At 40.7% G+C, this 26,255-nt stretch overlaps 1 protein-coding gene across 10 annotated transcripts; it reads left to right on the forward strand.

Annotated features, from left to right (window-relative positions):
- Window positions 1–55: 55 nt before the first annotated feature.
- Window positions 56–19,507, forward strand: ilvbl (ilvB acetolactate synthase like). 10 transcript variants are annotated; one of them, XM_062971409.1, is made up of 18 exons: window positions 87–195; window positions 3,453–3,652; window positions 6,457–6,560; window positions 6,802–6,963; window positions 7,311–7,512; window positions 7,609–7,736; window positions 7,990–8,128; window positions 8,449–8,560; window positions 9,967–10,066; window positions 10,449–10,546; window positions 10,911–11,047; window positions 11,189–11,323; window positions 11,500–11,614; window positions 11,782–11,951; window positions 14,780–14,850; window positions 15,104–15,175; window positions 17,456–17,561; window positions 18,486–19,507. In XM_062971409.1, the coding sequence occupies exons 4-18, from the start codon at window positions 6,826–6,828 to the stop codon at window positions 18,662–18,664; spliced, it is 1,902 nt and encodes a 633-aa protein (XP_062827479.1). In that variant the 5' UTR covers window positions 87–195; window positions 3,453–3,652; window positions 6,457–6,560; window positions 6,802–6,825; the 3' UTR covers window positions 18,665–19,507. The 10 variants fall into 10 exon arrangements, with proteins under 10 accessions (XP_008102005.1, XP_008102004.1, XP_062827479.1 ...); XM_062971407.1 differs by having other exon boundaries at window positions 6,805–6,963; XM_008103798.3 differs by lacking the exon at window positions 3,453–3,652 and having other exon boundaries at window positions 56–195.
- The last annotated feature ends 6,748 nt before the right edge of the window (window positions 19,508–26,255 follow it).

Consider the following 26,255-nt stretch of genomic DNA (forward strand, 5'->3'; position numbering starts at 1 on the left):
CTCCATATCCCCACCTCTGTCAGTGCCAGCCTCAGAAGCGCTTGCTACGGGTCGCGATTCGGGACAAGCCTTCTCTGCCCGCGTTGGCCGGAGCGGCTTGCTTTTGTCGCGAGAGCAACGTCCCGTCTCGTTTCCCCCTGCGCGCGCGTGTTGCCTTCTGGGGGGGAAACAGAAAGAGGGGGCCGGCGTTGCTAGGTAACTGGGAAGGAAGGTGGGAAGGAGCGGTGGCGTCGCCCCTCAGAGGCCTTTCTTTTGGGGTGAGGAAAGACTCCCTGAGAAGAGGAGGAGGAGGGAGCCCGCTCCTCCCTTCCCCCAAAAGAGGCAGCCTATCGAAGAACTGCCATATCCCCTCCCTCCAATAATAGGAATGTCCCTTCATTCCCCAAACTCTTAGCGTTGCTGTAATTTAGGCCTGCTGTTGAGCATTTAGAAATGTGAGTCTCGCATATCCGAAATGCTTGGGACCAGAAGTGTTTGGGATTTCAGGTTTTGGAATATTTGCATCAACAGTATGTAATGAGAGATCTTGGGGTGAGTTTGCACCAGGCATGGGCAAACTTTCAGCCCTCCAGGTGTTTGTACTCCCACAATTCCTAACAGCAGGAAGTTTGCCCATGCCTGGACTACACTTTAGATTCTATAGTGTAGAACAAACTCAGTTTGAACTAACATAGGACCCTGGGTGCTGTAGTTTGCTGAGGCACCTGTGCCCCTTGGCGGAGAAGACAAGTCCTTGCAAAACTACAACCCCTATGATTTCCATAGCATGGTGCGGTGGCACTTAAAATGGTGTCAAGCTGAATTAATTCTAAAGCATAGATGCACCCTAGGGAATGGGACCCACACATGTGAGTGTGCTTCACATACAGGCAGCCTGAAGGTGTGTTGTTAATGGCTTTAATGCCTGGAATCACTGAGTTGCTGTGAGTCTTCCAGACTGTGTGGCCATGTTCCAGAAGCTTTCTCTCCTGACGTCTTACCTCCATCTATGGCAGGCATCCTCAGAGGTTGTGAGGTCTGTTGGAAACTAGGCAAGTGGGGTTTATATATCTGGAATATCTAGGGTGGAAGAAAGAACTCTTGTCTTTTTTTAAATTAATTTTTTATTGGTATATATAAAAATTAAATACAACGAAAGAGTGAGAACAATGTTTGTTTATAGAAAGTGAAGAAAAAGAAAGAATATTAAAAAAAACCCTACTTTGAAGAGAAAAAAGAAAAAGAAGAAGTGTAGGAATGGGAAGGAAGCATAAAGAAGCGGGTAAAAAAGGGAAAGAAAGAAAGGAGAGAGAGAAAAAAAAACCCAAAACCATACATATACAGTAGAGTCTCACTTATCCAACATAAACGGGCCGGCAGAATGTTGGATAAGTGAATATGTTGGATAATAAGGAGAGATTAAGAAAAAACCTATTAAACATCAAAATAGGTTATGATTTTACAAATTAAGCACCAAAACATCATGTTATACAACAAATTTGACAGAAAAAGTAGTTCATTACACATTAATGATATGTAGTAATTACTGTATTTATGAACTTAGCACCAAAATATCATGATATATTGAAAACATTGACTACAAAAATGCGTTGGATAATCCAGAATGTTGGATAAGTGAGATTCTACTGTATATAAAAATTGACTTCCATCTTCGCCTTTGTGTTTTCAGTTCTATAGTAAAAAAAAGAGGATGAAAAAGAAAAAAAATATATCAACCTCTTTTTGGAAATAGTGAGGACAAACCCAAAAAAGAATGTTGTCCTCTATCTTGGCTGAGTCAATGATTCTTTACTTTTTCATAAAATACTAAGAAAAGAGACACAAAAGAAAACGTCCTTCAGTTCTTTAATTGATATCCTTCAACTTCTTTTCCTCTTGTCTTCTTGAGGCAAGTGTGAATGATGCACTTGTCCATCATGATTAGCATTGAATAAACTTTCAGCTTCAAGGTCTGAATGCTTACTGCCTGGGGGAATCCTTTGTTGGGAGGTGTTTGTTGGCCCGGATTATTTCCTGAAAATGAGCAAAATCTGGCTACCAGTATTTAAAAAACCTCTAAAAATAGGACAGTAAATAAAGAACAGTACTAAAAAAAGGGGAATTCCAGACAGGAAACAATCAGGGCCAGCTAACACCTCCCAACAAAAGATTCCCCCAGACAAAAGATTTCCCCAGCCAGACCTTGAAGCTTAAAGGCTATTCAATGCTAATCAAGGTGGCCAATTGCACCATTCATACTTGTCTCAAACAGACAGGCATTATTTTTCCCACCCTGGACATTCCACAGATATATAAACCCCATTGCTTAGTTTCCAATAGACCTCAACTTCTGAGGATGCCTGCCATAGATTCAAGTGAAACATTAGTAGAGAATGCTTCTGGAATATGGCCAGACAGCCCGGAAAACTCACAGCAACCCAGCCTGAAGGTAATTTTGTTCAAATTGTTTTAACAAAACACATGAAACAAAAGTGTGTTCCCCTTGAACCAGCAGAAGGCAAAGGTGTCCTTGCCTTCAGCCACCCACATGGACACTTTAGAACTTTGTTGGATTTTTAGGTATGTTACAGTTTGGGCGTCCAGAGAAAAGGTAGTCCAGTGGTGTGACCCAGGGGTTGTGAGATCAGAGAAGAGTGGAGTGGTAGGTGAGGATGGTTTCCATTTTCTGCATGGCAGGGGGTTGGACTAGATGGCCCACGTGATCTCTTCCATCTCTTACTCCATGATTTTCTATCTTGCTCTCTCCAGTGCCACAGGTTTGGGGATTGAAGAAACAATTCATTGAGGGAAGCATAATTCTCCTTTGGGAGGACAGTGCCCTAATTTTGGTTCGTCAGCAGCATATAGGATTCTAGAGTGGAAACTGGAGTGGGCTCCTGTCCCTTTAATGGCTCCGGAGGGGAAGGAGCTTTAGCAAGTGCTTGTTTGTTGCTTGATCCTGAGACAGGCAAGTGCATGCTGAAGTCTGCTCTTAGAGGTAGCTCCTTTCAACTGCGGGTCAGAGGGCACTGGTGCCTTACCTCTTTCTTATGCAGCGATCTAGCAACACCCAGGGCAAAGGTTTGCGCTAGACTTTTGTCATTGTAAGTCACTGTCATTGTAAGTGTGGTTTTGTAAGTTACAGGGTTTTAATGTTGATCTTCAAAACAAAGCCAACCAAATCAAAAACACATGATCTTGGGTCAGGGAAGGGATGTCATGGAGTTGAAGTAGGGTTTTGGATCTTGCCAGTGAAGGAAGCTTGTCCTGCTTCTTGGTCAGTGGCTGAGACGTAAGTCCTCCCTCTCTAATCCAAGGTTGTCCTTGTCTGGATTTGAAGAGGAATATTCTTTCTCTTCATAGGCTGGTTCCACACTTTCGTATAATGCAGTTTGAATTGCACTGAATGGTATTATATGCACATACAGGCAGTCCCTGAGTTGCAAACAAGATTTTAACTGTTAATTTTTTAGTTAATATCATTGATGTTAAGATCAAGGGCAAGATGGATGGACGGTATCCTTGAAGTGACTGGGTTGACCTTGAAGGAACTGGGGGCGGTGACGGCCGACAGGGAGCTCTGCCGTGGACTGGTCCATGAGGTCACAAAGAGTCGGAGACGACTAAACGACTGAGCAGCAGCAGCATCATTGATGTTTAATTCTATTTTAATGTTTGTATATTTTTGGATTTTAAATTGTCTTGAAATGCTTTTAATGTAAGTTGCTCTTAGTTTACTTTGTAAAGAGAAAAGGTGGGATATAAATAAACATAATAATAATAATAATAATAATAATAATAATAATAATAATAATAATAATAATAATGATTTCTGTAGGTTTATATGTAAGTTGGAAGGTGTATCTTTTTTTTGGTGTAATTCCAGCCAACTTTTTTTTAGTTTTGGATAGCCTAGGGAAGGGTTAACATCTTTGTAATGTTTGTTTTTCTATCTGTGTCTCTGTTCAGAAGATTTCATCTCACTTTCTGTCCCTGTGGCTATTGGATTTTGAAAATTTGGGGTTTGCCATTGAAACAAGTATTGGTGATAAAGTTTCACTGAAGATACTTTTCTCCCATGATAACTCTTCCAGTAGTGATTTTCCCTTCCTAGGGGTATATTTCCTCTCACTTTTTTTGTCTCACCCCTGTTTGTAATTAGGAATCATATGTAATTTGGATATTTGTAACCTGAGGACTGCCAGTTCAATTTTATTTTATTTTATTGCAGTGTAGATCCGGACACAGTGGGGAATCTTTTTCAATTGTCAGTAGTAGTGATGGAAGTTGTGAGGAAGTTGGTTTGGTGGTGGTGGTGAGGAATTGGAGAGTTCATTTTGCAAGATGAATTTGAGGTTGTGTGTTCAATTGAGTTTGAACGATGGTGATCTTGGTATTGTGTTAACTTTTTTTCCATTGCAAGTTGCTTCTGGTGTGAAAGAATTGGCCGTCTGCAAGGTCGTTGCCCAGGGGATGCCTGGATGTTTGATGTTTTTACCATCCTCGTGGGAGGCTTCTAAAAAATGTCCATAAGATCTTATGGCATGTGACGGGATATAAATATTATTAATTAGTATTAAGTAAGACACTTGTAGTCCCAATAATTCCAGATGAGGGATTTAAACTGAATTTTTTTTATTAAAGAAGCACCCACCCAATATAATTTTAGTCCACCTTCTTTGTCATAGATGGATAATGATGCTTACTGGGTGAAAGTAGCAACTATAGCAGGTTGACCTCTCTTCCGGTATGTGAGCCTTGTTAGAATGATATGATCTAAAAAGCTGAAAGGCTTTAATTGATTTCTAAGATATGTTTTGTTATTTGTTATCTTAGTTAACCTCAGAGAAATAGCTTGAGTTGTTGACATGAATTCTCTAGCATACATTCCTGTGTATCTGAATAAAAAATGCTGGACAATGATGGTAATAGATTTGGATTAAAGCAAACTAAATACAGGTGAAACTGCATTTGAAAACCTGCTCTGTGGCAGCAAAGAAACTTCACATTTCTATACACATTGTGTTTACCTAGCGCCATGCGAGCTATTCTTGCTTCTTTCGGATGTTCTACAAAAGAATGATGGCTTGTTATGCCCATTCTGAATAAAGTTAATGCTAAAACGAAGTTATGGATAGGCATTGGTACTGAAGCATGTTACAGGACTGATCTGCATGCATGTGCAACTTAGGTTGTGCAAAGTTCCCTGTTCTTGAAATTTTCATTTATACTCTTTGTGTATCAGCAGTTCTACAAATGTGATGACGAAGTGACATCAACATCTTGATACTTCCTAGAGGCATTCCTTCATTGATGCTTATATAGTCCTGATAATTATTTTGTGATTCACTACCAAATTAGTTGAAATTGTATTCTTAATTATGGTTGATGATGGGTTTTAGCTAGCATCTGGAGCTTGCCATTGATGCCTGACTTGCACTTTCCATGCTTACCTTTCTTTTACCTGCACACCTGTTGCTTTGCATGTGTAATGTTAAGTTAGTGCTAGGTAGGCAGAGCCAACCTGCATGGACTTGCACTGCAAATAATTTCCATTGATAGACTCTGTTATTAAGCTTCAGGCTGTACAACCTGACTGGCAACTATTATTTCTCTATAGATTAAACAACCATATATTTATAATTTCTTCATTGCCACATCTTAACAGGTACAATCTTTTGTGTTAAAATAAAAAGTACAGCATTGAGCATTACAAATGAAGTATCAAGCAGTATGAAGTATAAAAACACAGTTTAAAAGATTCAGTTTTGAAAGTTGCTAGTGGCTGTTTTAGACATTTCCACGAATCTGTTGTGCAGTATTTATAGTGTACCTTACAGAAGATGCTTCAGCTATACTTTAGTAAAAGGAAAATGCAAATGTTGATTTGTTATCAGGAAATGTTTGAATTTTATAATTATTTTATTTATCTATATACCTGGGGTCACATAAACATGTGGAAAAGTTTAATAATCTGATCTAGATAATAGTTTTGACAGCAGAATTATAGTTGTATTCATACAGGACTGCTTGTGGAAAATAGACTATAAACAAATATAATAACCCCAGGAAGTTCTAGTGAAGCATAATTCCTGGTTTTCTCCCCCATCAGGTATTTCAAATTGACTGCATTTTACTTTTAAAACAATAATATAACACAGCTCTACTTTAGAAAAAGTAATTGAATTAATATGCTAAATGGGACCGTCATCGAAATATAATATTGGAAATGTTTCTTCAACACAGAATACTAGATATATGTAATGCTTATGTTATTTACAAATTTTCTGGAAAACTGTCATTACTGACTGTTGACACTAGCAAAGGTATTGGTGAAAATTGAAGAATTAAAGTACTATTTGCAAAGTTGGCCGTTTATAGAAGCCCCAGTCTGTCACTGTTTTTTTTCTGAAGAAAAGATCCTTTCATACTGGCATTGCACTTTTAAAACTATATATTTGTATTTTCCTCCTATAGAATCTCACAAGACCTCCTGAATTCACAGCTCTGCATTTTACCACTAAACCAGTGATTATAGTGACTGGAAAGAGGTAGATCCTGCACACACAACATTTTTAAAGGTATGTAGTCTGCAAGTAGTGAATTAAAAATACAGTACATTACTTTGGACTGAAAGATAATTGAAAATATCCTAGCTACAGAGCAAGCTGAGTTTGTCAAAAGATGGGAATCAACAACAATAGCACCATAGTGTAATTAAGGAAAGGACTGTCTAGTAATACCACCTAGCTCTCTTGTAAGAGTCTGGGATAAACAAACTATAAACTTACTTATGAGTCTTCTTTTCTTCTTTTGGCATAGCAGTATATCCTTAGGTGATTTAAAATGAACCCTGACACAATTGCTTCTGCTTCAGCCCTGGGAGGCACCACAACATGGCTAGTTGCAGTGCTGGGAACAATTTTGGTGTCTCTGCTTGGGGCAGCACACAAACTGGGACTGATATATCAACTCTGGCATCAGGTAAACTAAATGTTGCTTTTAGATGCTTGTTAATAGGAAAGAGAAGGTCTTAAAGACAATCAGGATCTGATCTGAAATCATGCTCACTTAGGTTTGCTGAGATTTGTGTTCCCTCTGGAATCAGATAATTTTGATTTCTGTTACAGTGAAATCCATAGCAAAACAATTGTAGCAAGTAGTTTTAATAAGCCATCTATGATTTAAAATGAGCTAGCCCCATAGGTGCCTATAGTCTTCCTGCACCAAAGGCCTTTATTTCTCTATCAGAGTTTCAATAGGAATTAGAACAATAGTTGCCAGCTTGTGTTTCCTGCAAAGCCAGCACAAAATATTGCCTTCTGTTCCAGGTGGATCCTAAGAGTACTCGACATGGTGGGGAAATTGTGGCAGAAGTTCTGAAAGCTCATGGTGTACGCTATGTATTCACTCTGGTTGGTGGACATATCTCTCCCATTTTGGTGGCCAGCGAGAAGCTGGGCATCCGTATTGTGGACACAAGGCATGAGGCAACAGCTGTATTTGCTGCAGATGCAGTGGCCAGGCTCTCAGGTACTCCCCCCCCCCCCCCTTTATACTGTCTGTTTGCTGACCTAAGTGATGCGGTGAGGCACAAATTGACCCCACTTCTGTATTTGTCTGTTGCAGGCACAGTGGGAGTTGCTGCTGTGACAGCAGGACCTGGCGTAACAAACACTATAACAGCTGTGAAAAATGCCCAGATGGCAGAGTCTCCTGTGTTACTGATTGGCGGGGCAGCAGCTACTTTGCAGAAGGTAGGTCATTCTAGCCACTTTGCCTTGGGTTGGAAGGAAGAAAGAGCTGGAGCTTGATGCTGTTCATGATTGGTCTAGTTATGCTTTGACCTCAACCTTCATCATCGCTATTTGTCAGTAGAAGAATTTCTGTGTTTAATTGACTGTGTGTATCTGTTTGTGTGTATCTCATGGCAAAGTCAAGTGTTACCATCTGTGATTCTATGAGAGTGAAAAAGAGAGCTTTTGTGTTTCTCTTCTCTCATCTTCTCAGGGCCGAGGAGCTCTCCAGGACATCGATCAGTTGTCCCTCTTGAAGCCACTTTGCAAATTTTGTGCTTCAGTGAAGAGTGTCCGAGATATCAGCCCTGTGCTGCGAAAGGCTATTGCTGTCGCCCAGTGTGACACCCCAGGTATGCCAAGGCTTGAAATGAATCCTTATTGCTCACTCGGATTTCCAGTGGCTGGAACTGTTGACAATGCTGAAATGATCTGTGGCCATTTAATCCTGCTATCCTATTCAGTGGATTAATACATTTCTCTTTGCCTTCTATATGGGTCATGAAAGTCTGAACTACTTTCTCTTGGGGCAACACTGCTTCTATCTTTGGGTAAATCAGAAACAAATTTTCAAGAGTTTCAGGAGGATTTTTCCATTTCCTCATGTTATCGTCCAAGCAGGTATTTTATTAGCAAGAGGAAATGGTTTTAAAATGTCCTGCTCATCCTCCAGGTCCGGTGTTTGTGGAGTTCCCTCTGGATGTGTTGTACCCCTATCATCTGATTGAGCGAGAGCTTATCAAGAAAACAACTTCTAAGGGTGTTTTGGGAAAGGCTGTTAACTGGTGAGTTGCTTCCCCCAACCCCTTAACAAAAATCTGTTGATTCCTATGTATTGAGGAGAGTCCAGTGGTGTTTCCTTTTGGAGTAAAAATCAGTGGATTTTTCCAGATGTTGTTCATCAGTGCATGAATTGGGAAGTGTTTTTTTTTTGTCAAGACAGTTTTTCCCTCTTACCAAACTATTTGCTAGTTTTTCATGGTGAGATAAATACCAGACAAAATGAATTTTCAGTTTTCAAGACTCAGTAGGGTTTTTTTTTTCTCTTTCCTGTCCCCACACTGCTGATAAATGTTTGGTAATTTCATTGCCACTACCCAGAGCCAAACCAATGGGTGAATATCAAACAAATGTTTCTGATTGCTCATATTCCCTTCTGAAAAAAACTGTCATGGTTGTAACATCAAGGATTGCAGTCTTGTGATATCTTACCCACTTGAGTGTCAATTACAAATCCAACACCCCATATCTTTCTAAGCTAAATTGAAGTTTAAATAATCTAGGATCAGATCACTTTTAATACGCCATAGAACTCCCTTTCTGCTACATTGTACCTTATGCCTTTGGATCAGACCTTTAAGAAACCTTTAAAAACTTAATTTTTCAGAGCTTGACAAATAATATTTGTTATCCAGATTCAAAAAGCTTAACCTTGGATTAATTTCATTAATTCGTTTTTGTACAGTACACACTTTTGTTCAATGTCTACTTTGTGAGAATGTACATCTTGGTATGAATAAAATTTTCAGTGGATATGCCCACATAGTTGAAAACCAAATATATAGTCTTAAAAATGATAAAAAGCTTAGAAGTGTGCCTCTCTTCTAAACTGCAAAATAAGTACCCTATATACTTGAGTATAAGCCGACCTGAATATAAGCCGAGGCACCTAATTTTACCACAAAACCTGGGATAACTTATTGACCCAAGTATAAGCCAAGGGTGGGAAATGAAGCAGCTACTGGTAAATTTCAAAATAAAAATAGATACCAATAAAATTACATTAATCGAAGCATCAGTAGTTAAATAATGTATATATATGGATACAGATATACAGGTACATGAATCTATATGCATATAGGATTTGCAAGGACCTGCAAACATATGAGGGGAAAATTCATATACAAGAAAATGCAGAAATTGTAGGGAAAGTGCGGGGGTGAGCGGGGGATGCTTTCTTCTCCTTCCACACACACAAATTCTTGAATCAAACACATGTTCTTTCATTGCAAAGTTCAGTAATTATTTAATCCAGTATTTTATTGATGAATTTCTGTAGGTCTTAAAATTCTTTGTTGTTTTTTATTGTGTGGATTTTGTGCTATAGTGTATGCCACATTTTCCTGCATATTGCAGCCATGTCCATGGCACCCTTTTGACCTCAATGGTCACTTTCTTTATCCTTTACTAGGTACCTGCGCAGTTATTTGGGAAACCTCTTTGCTGGAGCATGGGCAGTGCGAGACCTTTCACCTTTGCCAGTGAAAATACCAAAAGCTACAAAGAAAGAAGTAAGGCTCCCTACAGGAGATATCAAAAAGATCACCAGATTGGACCACCTCGTTATTTACATTTTGTCTTGCTTTCTACACAAACATTTCCCTTTAAACTATTTACTTTGCTGCCCACTCCAGCATTTAATGATTTCTGAGAAGGCAAACCGTTATTTCTTTTAAAAGATAGCAGATTGATACTTGAAGATATATTCTCATCACTAACAGCAAAGCCTCAAATTGTTGTTTTTCTATATTGATTGGCCCAGAATGAGGGTATTTGTTTGAAGTTGCCCAGACCCCATCATATCCAGTATACTTAAGTAGTAGCCACATTACGACTTCAGGACCCGGGTCTTTGCTCTCAGTCTGATCATGTGCTGGACCTATCTTTGTGCAGGTGCAACAGTGTGTAGAGCTCATCAGTCGGGCTAAGAAACCAGTCATCCTTCTTGGCAGCCAAGTGACCCTGCCTCCCACCCCAGTGAAGAAGCTCAGGTGAGACACATTGTGCTACCTGCCCTTAGAGCATTTCTGAGAAGCCTTAATAATCTTTTTGGTTCTATCCAGTCTGTGCCACAACAGTGTGACCAGAGCTTTTGGGTAGTGTCTCCCATTAGAGAAGCTACGTCTGAATGTGAGGATCAACATAATTTCTTGGGAGAAGTGGGGTAGCAATGGAGAGGCCAAATCAAACAAGGAGGCCAGACCTGAGAGAGCAAAGCATGATTCTGGATTAATAGAGAAGATTGGAGACAGGATTTTCTCAGAGATAAGAGACGGCATTGTTGCTAACTGTGAATGGACTAGTGGTTGTGGAGTTCCTGTAATGAGCTCTTTCTCTCTGCTCTTATCCTTACAGGGAAGCTTTAGAAGAACTAGGGATTCCATGTTTCCTGGGAGGCATGGCCCGTGGCATGCTGGGAAAGAATAGTCCACTGCATATTCGTCAGAACCGTCGAGAGGCACTCAAGGAGGCAGATGTAGTCATTCTGGCAGGTAGTTTGGTCTGAGAGGTGACTGCCAATCCTTTGCTGTTTGGTCTGTCTATAAATAATGGGCCAACTTTTGGTGATTTGTGGGAAAGGGGGAGTATTTATGTGAGTTGTCCATTTCCTTAATTCCTGTTTCCCTTCCCAGGCACGGTCTGTGATTTTCGTCTATCCTATGGGCGTATCTTGAGCAAGGGAAGTAAAATCATTGCTGTCAACAGGAATCGGGAGCAACTGCTGAAAAATGCACACATATTCTGGAAGCCCCATGTTGCCATAAAGGGTGAGGGGCCTGTATGTAAATATTGGAGAAGAACCCCATGGATTTGGTAAGGGTGGGGTTGCTGGAGGGAGCACGTCATGGCATGACCTGGTGATGCCAGTGACCCAAGGAAGAGGTTGCATAAACCTCCCTTCTTGAAATGTGTGCTTCTAAAACTTGCAACTCTTTACTAACAGGAGATGCTGGCTCCTTCCTTGTGCACTTGAGCCAAGAGCTTAGAGGTTATTCATGTCCCCGTGACTGGGCGATAAGTCTGAAGGAGACTGATCATGTGAAGGAGAAAGAAAACAGGTTAGAAGCCTTGCTGTATCTGCATGTGTGGGTGTGTTTATGTGGATGTGCAGATGTGTAGAACCTGCAAGTGTTGTTTTTTTCCTTGTCCTTCCTAATGCTATGATAAATAGTGAATCAGGTTAGCTGTGGGTCTCTCAGAGCACTTTGACACTTGTTCCCCTAAGAGAGAAGGCTGAAGAACCAACAGAGCACCATCTCAACCCATTGAAACTGCTGCACCACGTGGATTGCTTACTTCCTGAAGACAGCTTGCTGGTTGCAGATGGAGGTGACTTCGTGGCAAGTGCTGCTTACATTGTAAAGCCTAGGGGCCCCCTGTGCTGGCTCGATCCAGGTAATACGAGATATGCCTCCAAACTGACATTCTGCTCCAGTATGAGAAATGCATCACTCTTGCTAAACATTCATTCAGTTCCACAACGCAGTACAAGTGAGCCTTACAGCAAAGTTGGCAAACGCTTATTACCCAGAAACCTTGACATGTTAGAAGTTGTAATATGCACAAAGTAAGTGCTTTCTACTTTCCTGTATAGCCATGATGAAAAGCATAGCACAGTCCAACCAACCAAACATTCTTGGTATTTTGGTTTTTAAATCTGTTCCCGGGGGTTTGGGGGGCTCTGATTCATAAAATTGCATTGGATAGACTGAATCAGCTCTAGTTTCTTTGATATGGTTATCATGATCTTCTGTAGACAATCAGGTGATGACTGGTAGATGCCATATGCTTTGCATCTCAAAAACTAGAGCTCAACTGGTGCCATTTTTTGCAATCAGCAGATCAAATATACCCAGAAACAGGGCTAATGTTTGAGGCACCAAAATGTGTGTTGGCCAGTGCTATGGAAAACACATTTTGCAAAATGTGTTCTCTCAGAAAGATGGTCAGCCAAGGATAAAACAAGAAGCAAGCAGATGTAGAGAAAATAGCAGGTGGAGTTTCCTAAATTCAGAAAACGCATGAGTAGTTAATATGTTAATCATAAAGTACGTAAAACCCAAATTCCAAAGTACACATTGTGGCATACCTTTATGAAGCCATGCAAAAAATGCAATAAACAAATGAACAAATAAATACTGTGCTGCCTTCTGAAGCCTTTTGGCTTCTTCATTTAGGTAGAGAAGGTTAACAAAAATGTACAAGGGACCTAAAGTTATGTTAGAGTTACAGGGCTGTGTCTTGCTTGAGATTTTATAAAGTGAGGATAGACAAGCAAAAAGTCCTGGCCCTATCACCTCCTGAGAGGGCTGGGAAATCATTTGGGAACTAAGGGAGTAAAAGTGTAACTTAAGGGAATAACTCTGGAAGCATCTTGATACAAAGCAAGTTGTGTTATGAGCCAATTTTAGCACTCTTTAGCTAATATGTTACTCCTTGAAGCAAGATTGTGAGATTTTTTGGTTTTGTGTGTGTGTGTGTGTGTGTATATATATGTGTGTGTGTGTGTGTGTGTGTATACAGTAGAGTCTCACTTATCCAAGCTAAACGGGCCAGCAGAAGCTTGGATAAGCAAATATCTTGGATTATAGGGAGGGATTAAGGAAAAGCCTATTAAACATCAAAATAGGTTATGATTTTACAAATTAAGCACCAAAACATCATGTTATACAACAAATTTGACAGAAAAAATAGTTCAATACGCAATAATGTTATGTTGTTATTACTGTATTTATGAATTTAGCACCAAAATATCACGATATATTGAAAACATTGACTACAAAAATGGCTTGGATAATCCAGAAGCTTGGATAATCCAGAAGCTTGGATAAGTGAGGCTTGGATAAGTGAGATTCTACTGCAGGGGTCCTCAAACTTTTAAAACAGAGGGCCGGTCCACAATCCTTCAGACTGTTGAGGGGCCGAATGATCATTTGAAGAAAAAAAACGAACCAATTCCTATGCACACTGCATATGTCTTATTTGTAGTGCAAAAACAACAACAACAACGAAAGAAAAATACAATATTTAAAAATAAAAACAATTTTAACCAACTCAACCCGATCAGGATTTCAATGGGAAGTGTGGACCTGCTTCTGGCCAACAAGATAGTCAAGTTAATTAGGATTATTGTTGTTGTGTGCCTTCAAGTCATTTCAGATTTTGGGCGAGCCTAAGTCAAAATTTATTTATTTATTTATTATTTACTACATTTATATCCTGTCCTCACCCCGAAAGGGACTCAGAGCAGCTTACAATTTATATCTATATACAATATATTATATTATTAGCATAGAACAATATTAGCAATATATATTACTATATTGAATTATACCACTATATTGTAATATTATTAGTAATATTACATGTAATATATATTATATAATTAATATTATTATATGGTATTATTATTAGTATTACATTGTAATATTTCTATCAATATTATATGTATATACAATATTATATTATTAAAACTGATATAAAAATATTATATTATAAAACTGAGGGCAGGGGCCAGGTAAATGACATTGGAGGGCCGCATCCGGCCCCCGGGCCTTAGTTTGGGGACCCCTGCTCTACTGTATGTATGTATGTATGTATGTGTGTGTGTATGTGTGTGTGTGTGTGTGTGTATATATATACATATATATATATAAAGGTCTAACTAATACTATACTCCATACCATGCTGCAAACTCTGTACTTGATATTAATATTGAAATATGGTAATGGAAAGCTAATTAAGACAAAGACAAACATAATGTAGCACTGTTTTATATTATATGTGTATTTTTGTTTTTATTTAAAGTACTGCTTTGATTTTTTTTGCCAGTTGCTTGAGAGTTCCATTTGTTTGATTTCCAGTTAACCAAGGACCCTTCTACACTGCCATATAAAATCCAGATTATCTGCTTTGAACTGGATTATATGGCAGAATAGGCTCAAATAATCCAGTTCAAAGCAGATAATTTGGATTATATGGCAGTGTAGAAGGGGCCTGAGAGACTACTGTATCTAGCTTTTCTGTTTTGTGTTTAAAATGCCCAAGCAAACTAATTTCAAAAAATTCAAACACAAACAAACCAGTATATTAAAAACTAAGTCAACATATAAACACTCCCTCCCAAACCTTGAAAGCAAAAAAATCCTGGTGAAAACAATTTAGAAGCTGGCTTGCCAGAATAGTTCAGTCCCTAATAATCCTTCCATTTCTTCCCCCTGCAGGAGCCTTTGGGACCTTGGGAGTCGGTGGAGGCTTTGCCTTAGGAGCCAAGCTCTGCAGACCAGAATCCGAGGTTAGTGTTCAGTAGTGGGAAGCCAAGGGCGGAGACTCGGGTGAAATGTCTTCTCTTCCCCAGAGAGGTTACTGGGCTGAATGTCTGAGTCCCCAACCCACATGTTTGCTTACATGGAACTTCTCCAGACTGACCAACCCTTCTTCTCAGTAACAGTTGCTTGCTTTTGGAAAAAGTAAAATCTTCTGTGGTTTCATTTCACTCCTCTTGGTCTCTGGCTGCTGTATTTACCCTCCTTTTGAATCATTCCCAGGTCTGGATCTTGTATGGTGATGGCTCACTTGGCTTCAGCGTAATGGAATTTGACACCTTTGTACGACATAAAGTAAGTTTATCCAAGCCAGGTTTCTAGGGATCCTGTGTTCTCCTGGCATCAGTGGGTGCAAAAATAACTAGAATAAGGTCAAGTGAAAAAGCTGTTGGAACTGTGGAAACTTTGCCATGAAATGCCTTCATGTTCAGGAGCAATTCCTTGTTGTTTTGATCCTGCCTGGAAATTGGTTTTGGTAGTGTGTGATTTTGACATGGAAATGATGATGATAACATCATCATCATCATCACTATTACCATAGAGTCAGAAGAGACCTCGTGGGCCATCCAGTCCAACTCCCTGCCAAGAAGCAGGAAAATCGCACTATTTCACTACAGTAGAGTCTTGCTTATCCAATGTAAACGGGCCGGCAGAACATTGGATAAGCGAACATGTTGGATAATAAGGAGAGATTAAGGAAAAGCCTTTTAAACATCAAATTAAATTATTATTTTACAAATTAAGCACCAAAACTTCATGTTATACAACAAATTTGACAGAAAAAGTAGTTCAATACACAGTAATGCTATGTAGTAATTACCGTATTTACGATTTTAGCACCAAAATATCACGATGTATTGAAAACATTGACTACAAAAATGCGTTGGATAATCCAGAACGTTGGATAAGCGAGTGTTGGATAAGTGAGATTCTACTGTATTTCATGATTTTTGTTCCTGGGTTATCAATATGATTTCCTAATTGGTTCCATCATAAAAACATGGGAAATTTTTTATTAAACTGCTAAAACTTTGGGTTGTATGGCCATGTTCCAGAAGTATTATCTCCTGACGATTTGCCCACATCTGTGGCAGACATCCTCAGAGGTTGTGAGGTATATTGGAAAACTAAGCAAGGGAGGTTTATATATGTGTAGAAGGTCCACGGTGGGAGAAAGAGGCCAGTGTAACTATTGCAATTAATCACCTTGATTAGCATTAATGGCATTGCAAGCTTCATTCCTGCCTAGGGGAATCCTTTGTTCTGAGGTGTTAGCTGCCCCTGATTGATTCATGTCTGTAATTCCTCTGTTTTCAGGGTGTTGTTCTTTATTTACTGTTCTGATTTAGAGTTTTTTAATACTATTAACCAGATTTTGTTCATTTTCATGATTTCCTCCTTTCTGTTGAAATTGTCCACATGTTTGTGGATTTCAATGGCTTCTCTGTGTAGTCTGACATAATAGTTGTTAGAATGGTCCAGCATTTCAGTGTTCTCAAATAATATAATGTATTTTTGCAGGACATCCTGCAGCACATTTTGCTATAGTTTTTCAATGAATATCTCATTAAGTCGCAACCAATTCAACAAAGTTTGTGGCAACAACAAAAAGTATCTGGAGTATAACAACTACTTTCAAACAGTACAGCACAATTTAACAAGAAATAACACTTTCAAACCAGGAACAAAAAAATTAAAAATTATTATTATTATTATTATTATTATTATTATTATTATTTATTTATTTATTTGTTTGTTTGTTCCTGGTTTGAAAGTGTTATTATTATTAAGGGGCCCCAGTGGCGAAGTGTGTTAAAGCACTGAGCTGCTGAACTTGCAGACTGAAAGGTCTCAAGTTCAAATCCCGGGGGCGGAGTGAGCGCCTGCTGTTAGCTCTAGCTTCTGTCAACCTAGCAGTTCGAAAACATGCAAATATGAGTATATCAATAGGTACCGCTCCGGCGGGAAGGTAAGGGCGCTTCATGCAGTCATGCCGGCTACATGACCTTGGAGATGTCTACAGACAACGCCGGCTCTTCGGCTTAGAAATGGAGATGAGCACCAACCCCCAGAGTCAGACATGACTGGACTTAATGTCAGGGGAAACCTTTACCTTTTATTATTATTATTATTATTATTATTATTATTATTATTATTATATTTCTTACTGGCCTCTCTGCACAGCTCAGGGCAGGATACAAAATAGTTTAAAATACATCATAAAACAGTCTGTAACATACACATATAAAAATACACAGAACAAAGACTAAAATTCAGGAGACACAGAGCGTGACTTTAAAATCCATAGTTAAAAATGGACTGGGTGTAGCATAAGGTGTGGCAAGCTTCCTCCTTCCTATTTGTGATGTAGGGAACTTAGTTCAGAGAGCCACCATGGTTTCAGTGGAGCCTCTTCTCTTTCCACAGAGGGTTTGAGCGATGGTTTTAGCTGTAGTTCGTTAGGCCAGTCAGTATAACAAATATTGGTCTTCCTTTGATAGTGTGGATCCTAAGAGCAACACAATTCTTTGGGAGGATTGTGCAGCACTTTAACATTTTGTCTTGTTCTGACAGACACCAGTCATTGCCCTGGTAGGGAATGATGCCTGTTGGAGCCAGATCTCACGAGAGCAAGTGCCTATGCTGGGTAGCAATGTGGCCTGTGGCCTGGATTACCTGGGTGAGTTAGCAGCCCGAATGGCATTGAACATGATGTTGCATGTAAACAAATGGGCCTAGGATGTTTTTTCTTGAGCTGAAAAAGTTATCAAACAGATCTGGGAAGTGAACACTTTTCCCAGCCTCTTAGGGTGGAAAGATCCAGTTGCTTACCTATCATGGGTACATGCACTTTGAGTCTTGAAGAGACCCAAACTAAATTAGACTTTCAGAATGGCAACTAATAATTTCAGATGGTTGCTGCGTCACCTCTTATTTCCCTCCAAGTTAGTGAAGCTATTGTACTAGGCCAACTACTCCCCTTATCGTTCTTGCAGGATTATTTGAGCTTGCCAGTTCTGTTATTTGGGGATCTCAGATGTGTGTACCAATGTAATGTTAACTATGGGAGCTAGATTTCCCCCCTCCCTGCCCCCTATAATTCACTAGTTGCCCTTGCATCTGCAAGTGTATTGTCTTTAAAATGAAAACATTCATTTTCATCTCATAGTTGCCCTTCTAAAAAAAGCAGGTTGCAACAAGTGAAACTGAGCTGTTGCTTCTGGGGAACAACTCTAGTGACAAAAATTGCTGTTTTGCGCCGAACATAATATTTTGTAGCATCTATATGTAATCAGGATGTAAAAATGTTAATTTTTGGCTGCCAACTGCATCTTGCTGGTATAAATTGTATGTGATTCTTACAAATCACTAGGCTCAGGTGCAGATAATCTCATGTTCATTATGCTATTGATGTAGTCATTTGAGCTAGGAATTTCCTGGCTTTAGAAATGCTTTCCCTGCTATTTGCACTAAAAGTTTGCCCCTTGCTTTCCTTTTTACATAAACCAGCAACAAAAATATTGTCAGTAGAGCAACACTTTTAGAGAGAGGCAGTATCTAGTCTCCCTTTCTCTTGTGCTCATGAAATCATTCTTCCCTACAGATTATCACAAAGTCGCAGAAGGTTTAGGAGGGAAAGGCTTCCTGCTTGACCGCCAGAATGAGGACCAAATCGATGACATCATCAGGACAGCACAGTCTGGATGCAGGAGTGGGAAGCCCTTCCTCCTCAATGCCCTCATTGGGAAAACAAACTTCCGTGAAGGGTCTATCTCTGTTTAAGGGCTTGGCTGAGGCTACAGCGTATGGATTCCGGCTAGAGATATGGATTTATGCTGGTCCAAAGGATCTGACTCAGGTGAATCAATCCTGAATAAGGGGGTGAGGTCAGTACAAAAGCTTTACTCCTGAGGGCTAAGAGTTTTCACTCCAGTCTTGGCTCAGCAGACCTGTTTAGGGTCCTTCTGAAAATACCCAATTTCCTTAATTTTTTTAATGGGAGTCATCTTGTTGATGCCTATGTTTGTGCTGGCCTGTGTTGAAGTCTCATTTTGTTCTGCTTTGGGTTATGCCTAACACGAAAACCATGATTAATTACCTGCAGAGCGATTGTTTTTCTTCACAGCTCACATTTAACGCAGGTACAATGTTAAATTGAACTTGGCATCTTCTTGCCTTCCTTTTCCCCCTCTTCTTCATCAGATTGGGTGCTCTGCTTTCTTCCTTGGGACCTCAAACGGGTTTGTTTTTGTGCTCCTGCCCCCTTAGAGCACTTTCTTCATTCCATTGTATACATTCAGGAGCACAGGGCAAGAACAGTTGGCAGCACATCCTTCTGGGCCATGTGCTTACATTCCCTACATGAATTTGGATCTTTGGTCTTGGCTTTCCCCCTAATTTCACATGCCAGCAACTGTTTATGAGCAATCTTAGCCTTGAACCCTCCTCTAAAGCCAGGTCTAGATCTTCTCATCATTTTAACAAGCATTCTTCAGAAGGAGTAGGAAGAAAACTATTGGAAAAAGTCCAAGGATTTGGCTCAGTGTACACCTTTGTTGTTGTTACTGTCCTTCAGAAGCCACTGTGCAACCTTTTGCAATTCAAACAATAAAGGGATGGAATTTCTTTGCTGCCTCTGTTTTGAACTGTTGCAGTTTTTGGTCAACTTCAGGAAATTCGTTGTCTTCTCCCAACCACTACATAGGTGCTCATATCTGGTTCTGTGAAACACTGTGCTTCATGCTCCTTGTGAAAGAAAGATTTCTACATCCAATGCATATATTCTTGGGAGCAACTCCTATCAAGATCAGTGAACCTTATTCCCAAGCAGGTGTGCACTGAATTGCAGCACAAGTTGCTTGGGCTTTATAAGATATCAGCACAATCTGACAATAAATAACTCCCTGTAACAGCTGAGTTGTAGAAGCAAAGACTGACAACCTCTGAGCAGTTGAATTCAGTTTACAACTTGTTAGTTTTGTTCCAAATTACTGCTTCTATTATTATTATTATTATTTTATTATGACACAGCAAACAAGATAGATATGCTGGATTTCGTATCACAAAATCACAAGTCGAACACTTCCCAAGTGTCTAGGACTGTTTGAATTATTATTATTATTATTATTATTATTATTATTATTATTATTATTATTATTATTATTTGATACATAACAAGATTAGTACACAGCAAACAAGATCACTATGTTGGCTGTTGTATTGGATCACACATCAGACACTCCCCATATGCTGCTGCTGCTGTTGTTGTTATTTTACCAGCCTTTCCTTTTAACTTGAGGTAAAGTCATTCATATCCCTGGAAGCCTGGACTTTTTAAAGAATTCCCACACAATTTGTGAAAGTAGGGTCCTCCTGCCACCATTGGAGGGGATTTCAGTGCCTTTTTTCCACTCCTGCTTCCTTGTTCCCACTCAACAACTGGCTGGTACGTCTGCTGATTTTCTTAGACAGCTATGTATGGCCAGCTACTGCCTATGTACAAACATGGAATGGGGCCAAAGCTTCTCTGAGCAGCCACAAGCCAGACACACTGATGCTGAGGGAATGTGGTGGAAGGATGCCAGGAGAGCCATTAATCCCTTGAGTGCAATGACGTTGATCTCAAAGCAAATGCAGAATCATTCAGGGGGCAGTTTTCACTTGTTAGTAACTACTAGTGCTTTGTTTGCAGAGCAATTGGCAGAAATGTAGACACTAGACCAGGCATGGGCAAACTTGGACCCTCTAGGTGTTTTGGACTTCAACGGTAGGCTGTTAGGAATTGTGGGAGTTGAAGTTCAGAACACCTGGAGGGCCCAAGTTTGTCCATGCCTGCATTAGACAGTATCCCAGCCTCTGTTCAGCTGTATTCCCTAGAAGACAAGTGGTTTTTTGGGGATGCGGAGAGTTGGAGGACAGATGTGGCTCTTAGATAGCTGCACCCCATTGACCTCTGAAAGTTGCTTTCTCCCCCATTTCAGAAATAACATCTTGACCTATAATTGGACAGCGGGAACATGAGGAAAGAATAAATCATTGTATGGGAATTTGAGTTCAGTAAAAGTTTATTGCTTAGCTCAGAAGACTAACTTTTTTGCCCAACAGTAGAACACTCTAAATTATGGTGTCTGTGGTTGAGCCAGCAAATCAGAAAATTGCTTGGTTCTTGCAATCACCTTCATAAGAATCCTTATAATCAAAGTCAGTTTGAACCAGGTGGAGTATTTGTATTTACACGCGCAAATATTATAGCTCAGTGGATTTTAAAGAAGAATGGTGTGTTCACTTGCTGGCAGAAGATTTCTTATACAATTATTATATTGCAATTTTCTCTTTTTGTTCAAATGCTATGTATGTATACTTATGTATGAAGGGCAACATATACATTTCAAGAAAAAAACCTCAGCACCATTCATGCAATTTCCTGCTTCTTAGCGGGGGGTTGGACTAGATGGCCCATGAGGTCTCTTGCAACTCTACTATTCTATGATTCTATTCTATGATTTTCTGTGAAATGCAAACTTAAATCTTAGATGCCTATTAAGGAGAACAATGATATGAGATATGTTCATATGGATCCCCCAGACATGGGTTTGAAAGGATTTGAACCAGGTGTACTTTTTGTGCATGCTAAAAGTAGCTATAATATACAGTAGATATGATGTAGCAGTGTGTGTAGTTGCTTGAGTGTTTACAATTGCTGGTTCAAATTCATGATTACCAATAGAAACCTACTGGGTGAACCTAGACAACCCACTCTCAGCCTCAGATGAAGACTGAATAAATCTTTAAAATCTTACCTTAGGGGTCACCATAAGTTAGAGCAGACTTAAAGGTACACACACACATATATCCAGATCACCTGAACTTACCAAACATCCTATAAAACACTATTGAGCAACTGTGGAATACAGGGGTTTGTCACACAGGTTTATCACTGTTTCTTACACCAGTAAATTCCATGAACATACTATGCATTGAACGAAGACTTCTTTTTGTCCATCTTGAATTAATCTAATCACTTTTGATGAATGGTGCTGAGGTTTTTTCTTGAAATATATCTGCTGCCCTTCATACATAAGTATACATACATAGCATTTGAACAAAATGAGGAAAATTGCAATATAATAATTGTATAAGAAATCTTCTGCCAGCAAGTGAACACACCATTCTTCTTTAAAATCCACTGAGCTATAATATTATGAGGATATAAACCCACTTTTCCTACATCGTATGTAATCTGATAAAGGTCTGTGATGACCACACAAACCATTTTTATGTTTCCAAATGCAGTCTGAGCAATCATTGCATTTCCAGTGGCACTTAGGCACAAGAATTAATCTCAAGAACCAGCTCATAATCAAAGAATGCAGAAAGCAGCCATGTGAAGTGCTGGTAAGATGGGTCCAATGTATGTAACATTTGACCACCTGTCAAGAGCAGTCTAATGGGGGCAGTGCCGATTTAGACAAATGAGGCCCTGTGCTTAAGTTATGAGGCTCCTTTGTTGGCCCTGAAGGAGATAGGCTTGGTAGGCCTATGTTGCCAGATTTGTGTTACACTCCCATAGACTATCACCTTGATCATTATGTCTGGAATAACTCCGAAACAGAACACCTTCAAATTTAGAATTGTATCATACAAACAAAATCTATTGTAAAAATTCTGTTTTGGCAGGAAGATGGACCTCCCTGGCTAACGAGGCCCTGATCTTAAGCACAAAAGGTAAATCTGGCACTTAGTGGGGGCATTGAGCAGATTACAATGCCTACATGCAGTGTAGACTACTTTAAATTTCTTCTTATCAGCAGTAAGGTATTGGCATAATTCTTTTCATGTGAATGGTGCTATGTAACTATTTACTGGGAACGAATCCCATGTAATATCCAGACCATTTGAATTGGGTGTGGAATAGGCACTCCATGAGAGTAATTTCCATGTCTGAGTGGAGAGGGAGTGATTATGAAAGCAAGAGGCGCTGCATATGATCTGCTTTCCCTATGTGAGTCATCTTGCATACTGTCAACTTCATTTCAAGAAATGTTGCAAGCATTGAGATTGCGCAGCAGTCGAGAGCCATGGTGTCTATGCCACCACAAACGATCGAACAAGAGTAACTTATGGCCATGTCATGGGTGATCACTCACAACCAAGTATGTTTGTTTTCCAAAGGTAGAGACTTAGTGGTGTTTTTATAAATGACTGTGAAAACCTAGTCTGCATCCACAAGGTCTTTCAAATTGAGGACATAGATCTGCTATTGGCATTGTCAACATGCGTTGGAACCATTGCTGCAAGCATTCCTATTGTCCAGAAGGTCTCGGTCTCAAAGAAGGAGCTCACAACCATGTCTTCTACTTCACCCAGTGGCTCACAGAGTAGAGTATGAAGGCCCAGCACTGAAAACTTTTCCAATAATGTTGAGTTCTTCGATGAATGTTTGGGTGCCTTCTGGGACAAAGGAGTCACTACAACATTTCCATGTGGTGCAGGCAGGGCCGGCCGGAGATATTTTTAAATGTTAAGCGGGGGTGCTAAAAAGCGCCCCCGCCACCGGCCCCGCCTCCCACGCCCTGGCCCCGCCCAGCATGCCCTGGCCCCGCCTCCCACGCTGCGTGGGAGGCGGGGCCAGGGCGAATAGTGCTGGGGGCGGGGCCAGAGTTGGCCCCGCCCCCCGTCCAGCGTGCCCTGGCCGCGACCAGGAAGTAAGGGCAAAATGGCCTATCTGTGCTGTGCGCATGCGCCCGGGCGATCGGCGGCCGCGACCAGGAAGTAAGGGCCAAATGGCCTAGCTGTGCTGTGCGCGTGCGCACAGCACAGATAGGCCATTTTGCCCTTAGTCAACAAACTAAGGGCAAAATGGCTTATCTGGCTGTGCGCATGCGCACAGCACAGATAGGCCATTTTGCCCTTAGTTTGTAGACTAAGGGCAAAATGGCCTATCTGCTTGTAGCGGTTTGGCGTGGGCGCGGGGATTGAAGCCCCGCGCCAACACCGGAGGCGTCGGTGGCGCTACGGGCCGCTGTCGACGCCTCGACAGCGCCCCTAGCGGCCAGCGCCCGAGGCGGCCGCGTCAGCGGCCTCGTAGAATCAACCGGCCCTGGGTGCAGGTAAAATGAAATCCCAATACTAGATAGGAGTCCATGATGTGGTTCTGTCAAGATAGCATTTACCCCCATTTCAGAAGGAGCACTGGTGGCTTGGGAAAGAGCTACCCATTGAGTGGCAGCAACTGAATTACACCAATACTGTATTTCTTCAATTCTATGAAGTCCTTTTCCCAGCTCTAAAATGGAGTGTGCTTTATAATTGCAGGTGTATTGTGTATTTTTAGTTGTTGTTGGTAGTGGTACTGAACTTTGGGTGCGTCTTATACTCGATGGTGTCTTACAATTGAAGAAATATATGTACAAATGGAAGGTGTTGTAGATCTTTGGCCTGAGGACCAGGAGGTCAATCTCCCCTCCATCCAAGTCTTGTAAATCTGGGTAATGTTTTGAAAAGCCTCCACATTTCCACTCATTCCTAGGTGATGGGTAAGTGCAATAGTTGTGGCAAGAGGAGGGGTGGGTTGAGAAGCTTAAGGAAGGCACCAGGAAAAGATGCGAGCTCCTGAGTGATGTTTTGAAACAGAAATTGGACAGAGAAGAAAACAACTGCATTTACACCAGGGGTATCAAACTCATTTCATCGAGGACCATATCAACCTTATGGTTGCCTTCAAAGGGCTGTTGAATCCATGGATGGAAAATCCGTGGATACGGAGGGCCAACTATATATATTTTTAGATAGTGGCTGCTGCTCTTTAATTTTTACCCACTTTGGATCCCCAGATGTTATTGAACGATAGCTCCTATCACTTTTGATTATCCACCCTGCGGACTGGGGATAGTGAGAATTGCAACCCAATACCACTTGTGGCTGTGAGGTCATGGAAAGGTTAAAGGACATTTCAAAGAGGCATTGTATCCGCAAGCCTTGTCTCTAAATCCAAGCCCCACACACCCACACACAGCAGCCTTCCCGATGTTACTATATCATTACTCCCATCAGCAAGCCATGATGTCTAATGATGAGGAATACAGGAGTTGTAGTCCAGCCTCTGGAGGGCCACATAAAAAGATTGGGCCTGCAGGACTTGTGTGTGACACCTGTGTTCTCCATCGTAGCAGTAGTGCAGTTTGACACAACATTCACAGCCAGGGCCCAGTGCTACAGAATGGGAGGGAACCTTGAGCCTTCTTGGCCCCAAAGTGCTAGTGCCAAAAAAAAAAAAAAAAAAAAAAAAAAAGCCAATCCCAGGATTTCATAACTGGCTTACTGAGATACATTGGGTTGCATTGAGGTACATTGAAATACATTGATGCACACTGGAGTAAATTGGAGTGCCCTGAGGTAGGTTGGGATGGACTGAGTCTCACTTATCCAACATTCGCTTATCCAATGTTCTGGATTATCCTACGCAGTCTGCCTTTTAGTAGTCAATATTTTTGGAGTCAATGTTTTCAATACTTTGTGATGTTTTGGTACTAAAGTCGCAAATACAGTAATTACTACGTAGCATTACTGCGTATTGAACTACTTTTTCTGTCAAATTTGTTGTTAAACATGATGTTTTGGTGCTTAATTTGTAAAATCATAACCTAATTTGATGTTTAATAGGCTTTTCCTTAATCCCTCCTTATTATTCAACATATTCGCTTAGCCAACGTTCTGCCAGCTCGTTTATGTTGGATAAGTGAGACTCTACTGTACATTTAAGTACACAAGTTTTTTGAGATACATTGGGGTGCAATGAAGTACATTGAAGTACATTCGGGGTTCATCGAAGTACATTGGGAGTGCATCAGAGTACATTGGAGAGCATTGGAGTTCATTGTGGAAGCATCGGAGTATAGTAGGGTGCATTGGAGGACATTGGGATACATAGAGTACATTGGGGTGCATCGGAGGGCATTGGGGTTCATTGTGGGTGCATTGGAGTATATTGGGGCATCGGAGTACAGTAGGGTGCAGCAGAGGACTTTGGGGGTGCATCAGAGGGCATTGGGAAGCATTGGAGTTCATTGGGGATGCATCAGAGTATATTGGAGGCATTGGAGTACATTAAGGTGCATCGGAGTACATTGGGGGTGCATTAGAGTACATTGGAGGGCACCAGAGCACTTTGGGGGTTGCACAGTGTGTTAAAGCGCTGAGCTGCTGAACTTGCGGACCAAAAGGTCCCAGGTTCAAATCCGGGGAGCAGGCTGAGCTCCCACTGTTAACCCCAGCTCCTGCCAACCTAGCAGTTCGAAAACATGCCAATGTGAATAGATCAGTAGGTACCGCTCCGGCGGGAAGGTAATGGCACTCCATGCAGTCATGCCAGCCA

The sequence above is a fragment of the Anolis carolinensis genome, chromosome 2 (assembly GCF_035594765.1).
Source record: "Anolis carolinensis isolate JA03-04 chromosome 2, rAnoCar3.1.pri, whole genome shotgun sequence".
In the NCBI taxonomy this organism is placed as follows: domain Eukaryota; kingdom Metazoa; phylum Chordata; class Lepidosauria; order Squamata; family Dactyloidae; genus Anolis; species Anolis carolinensis.

What these genes read in the sequence shown, in the direction of transcription:
- ilvbl (XM_008103798.3), top strand. Translation starts at nt 6,826, where the DNA reads ATGAACCCTGACACAATTGCTTCTGCTTCAGCCCTGGGAGGCACCACA. An exon ending in TGCAGTGGCCAGGCTCTCAG is followed by an intron (nt 7,513 to 7,608) that starts GTACTCCCCCCC and finishes TGTCTGTTGCAG; the next exon opens with GCACAGTGGGAGTTGCTGCT. An exon ending in AGATGTAGTCATTCTGGCAG is followed by an intron (nt 11,048 to 11,188) that starts GTAGTTTGGTCT and finishes TTCCCTTCCCAG; the next exon opens with GCACGGTCTGTGATTTTCGT.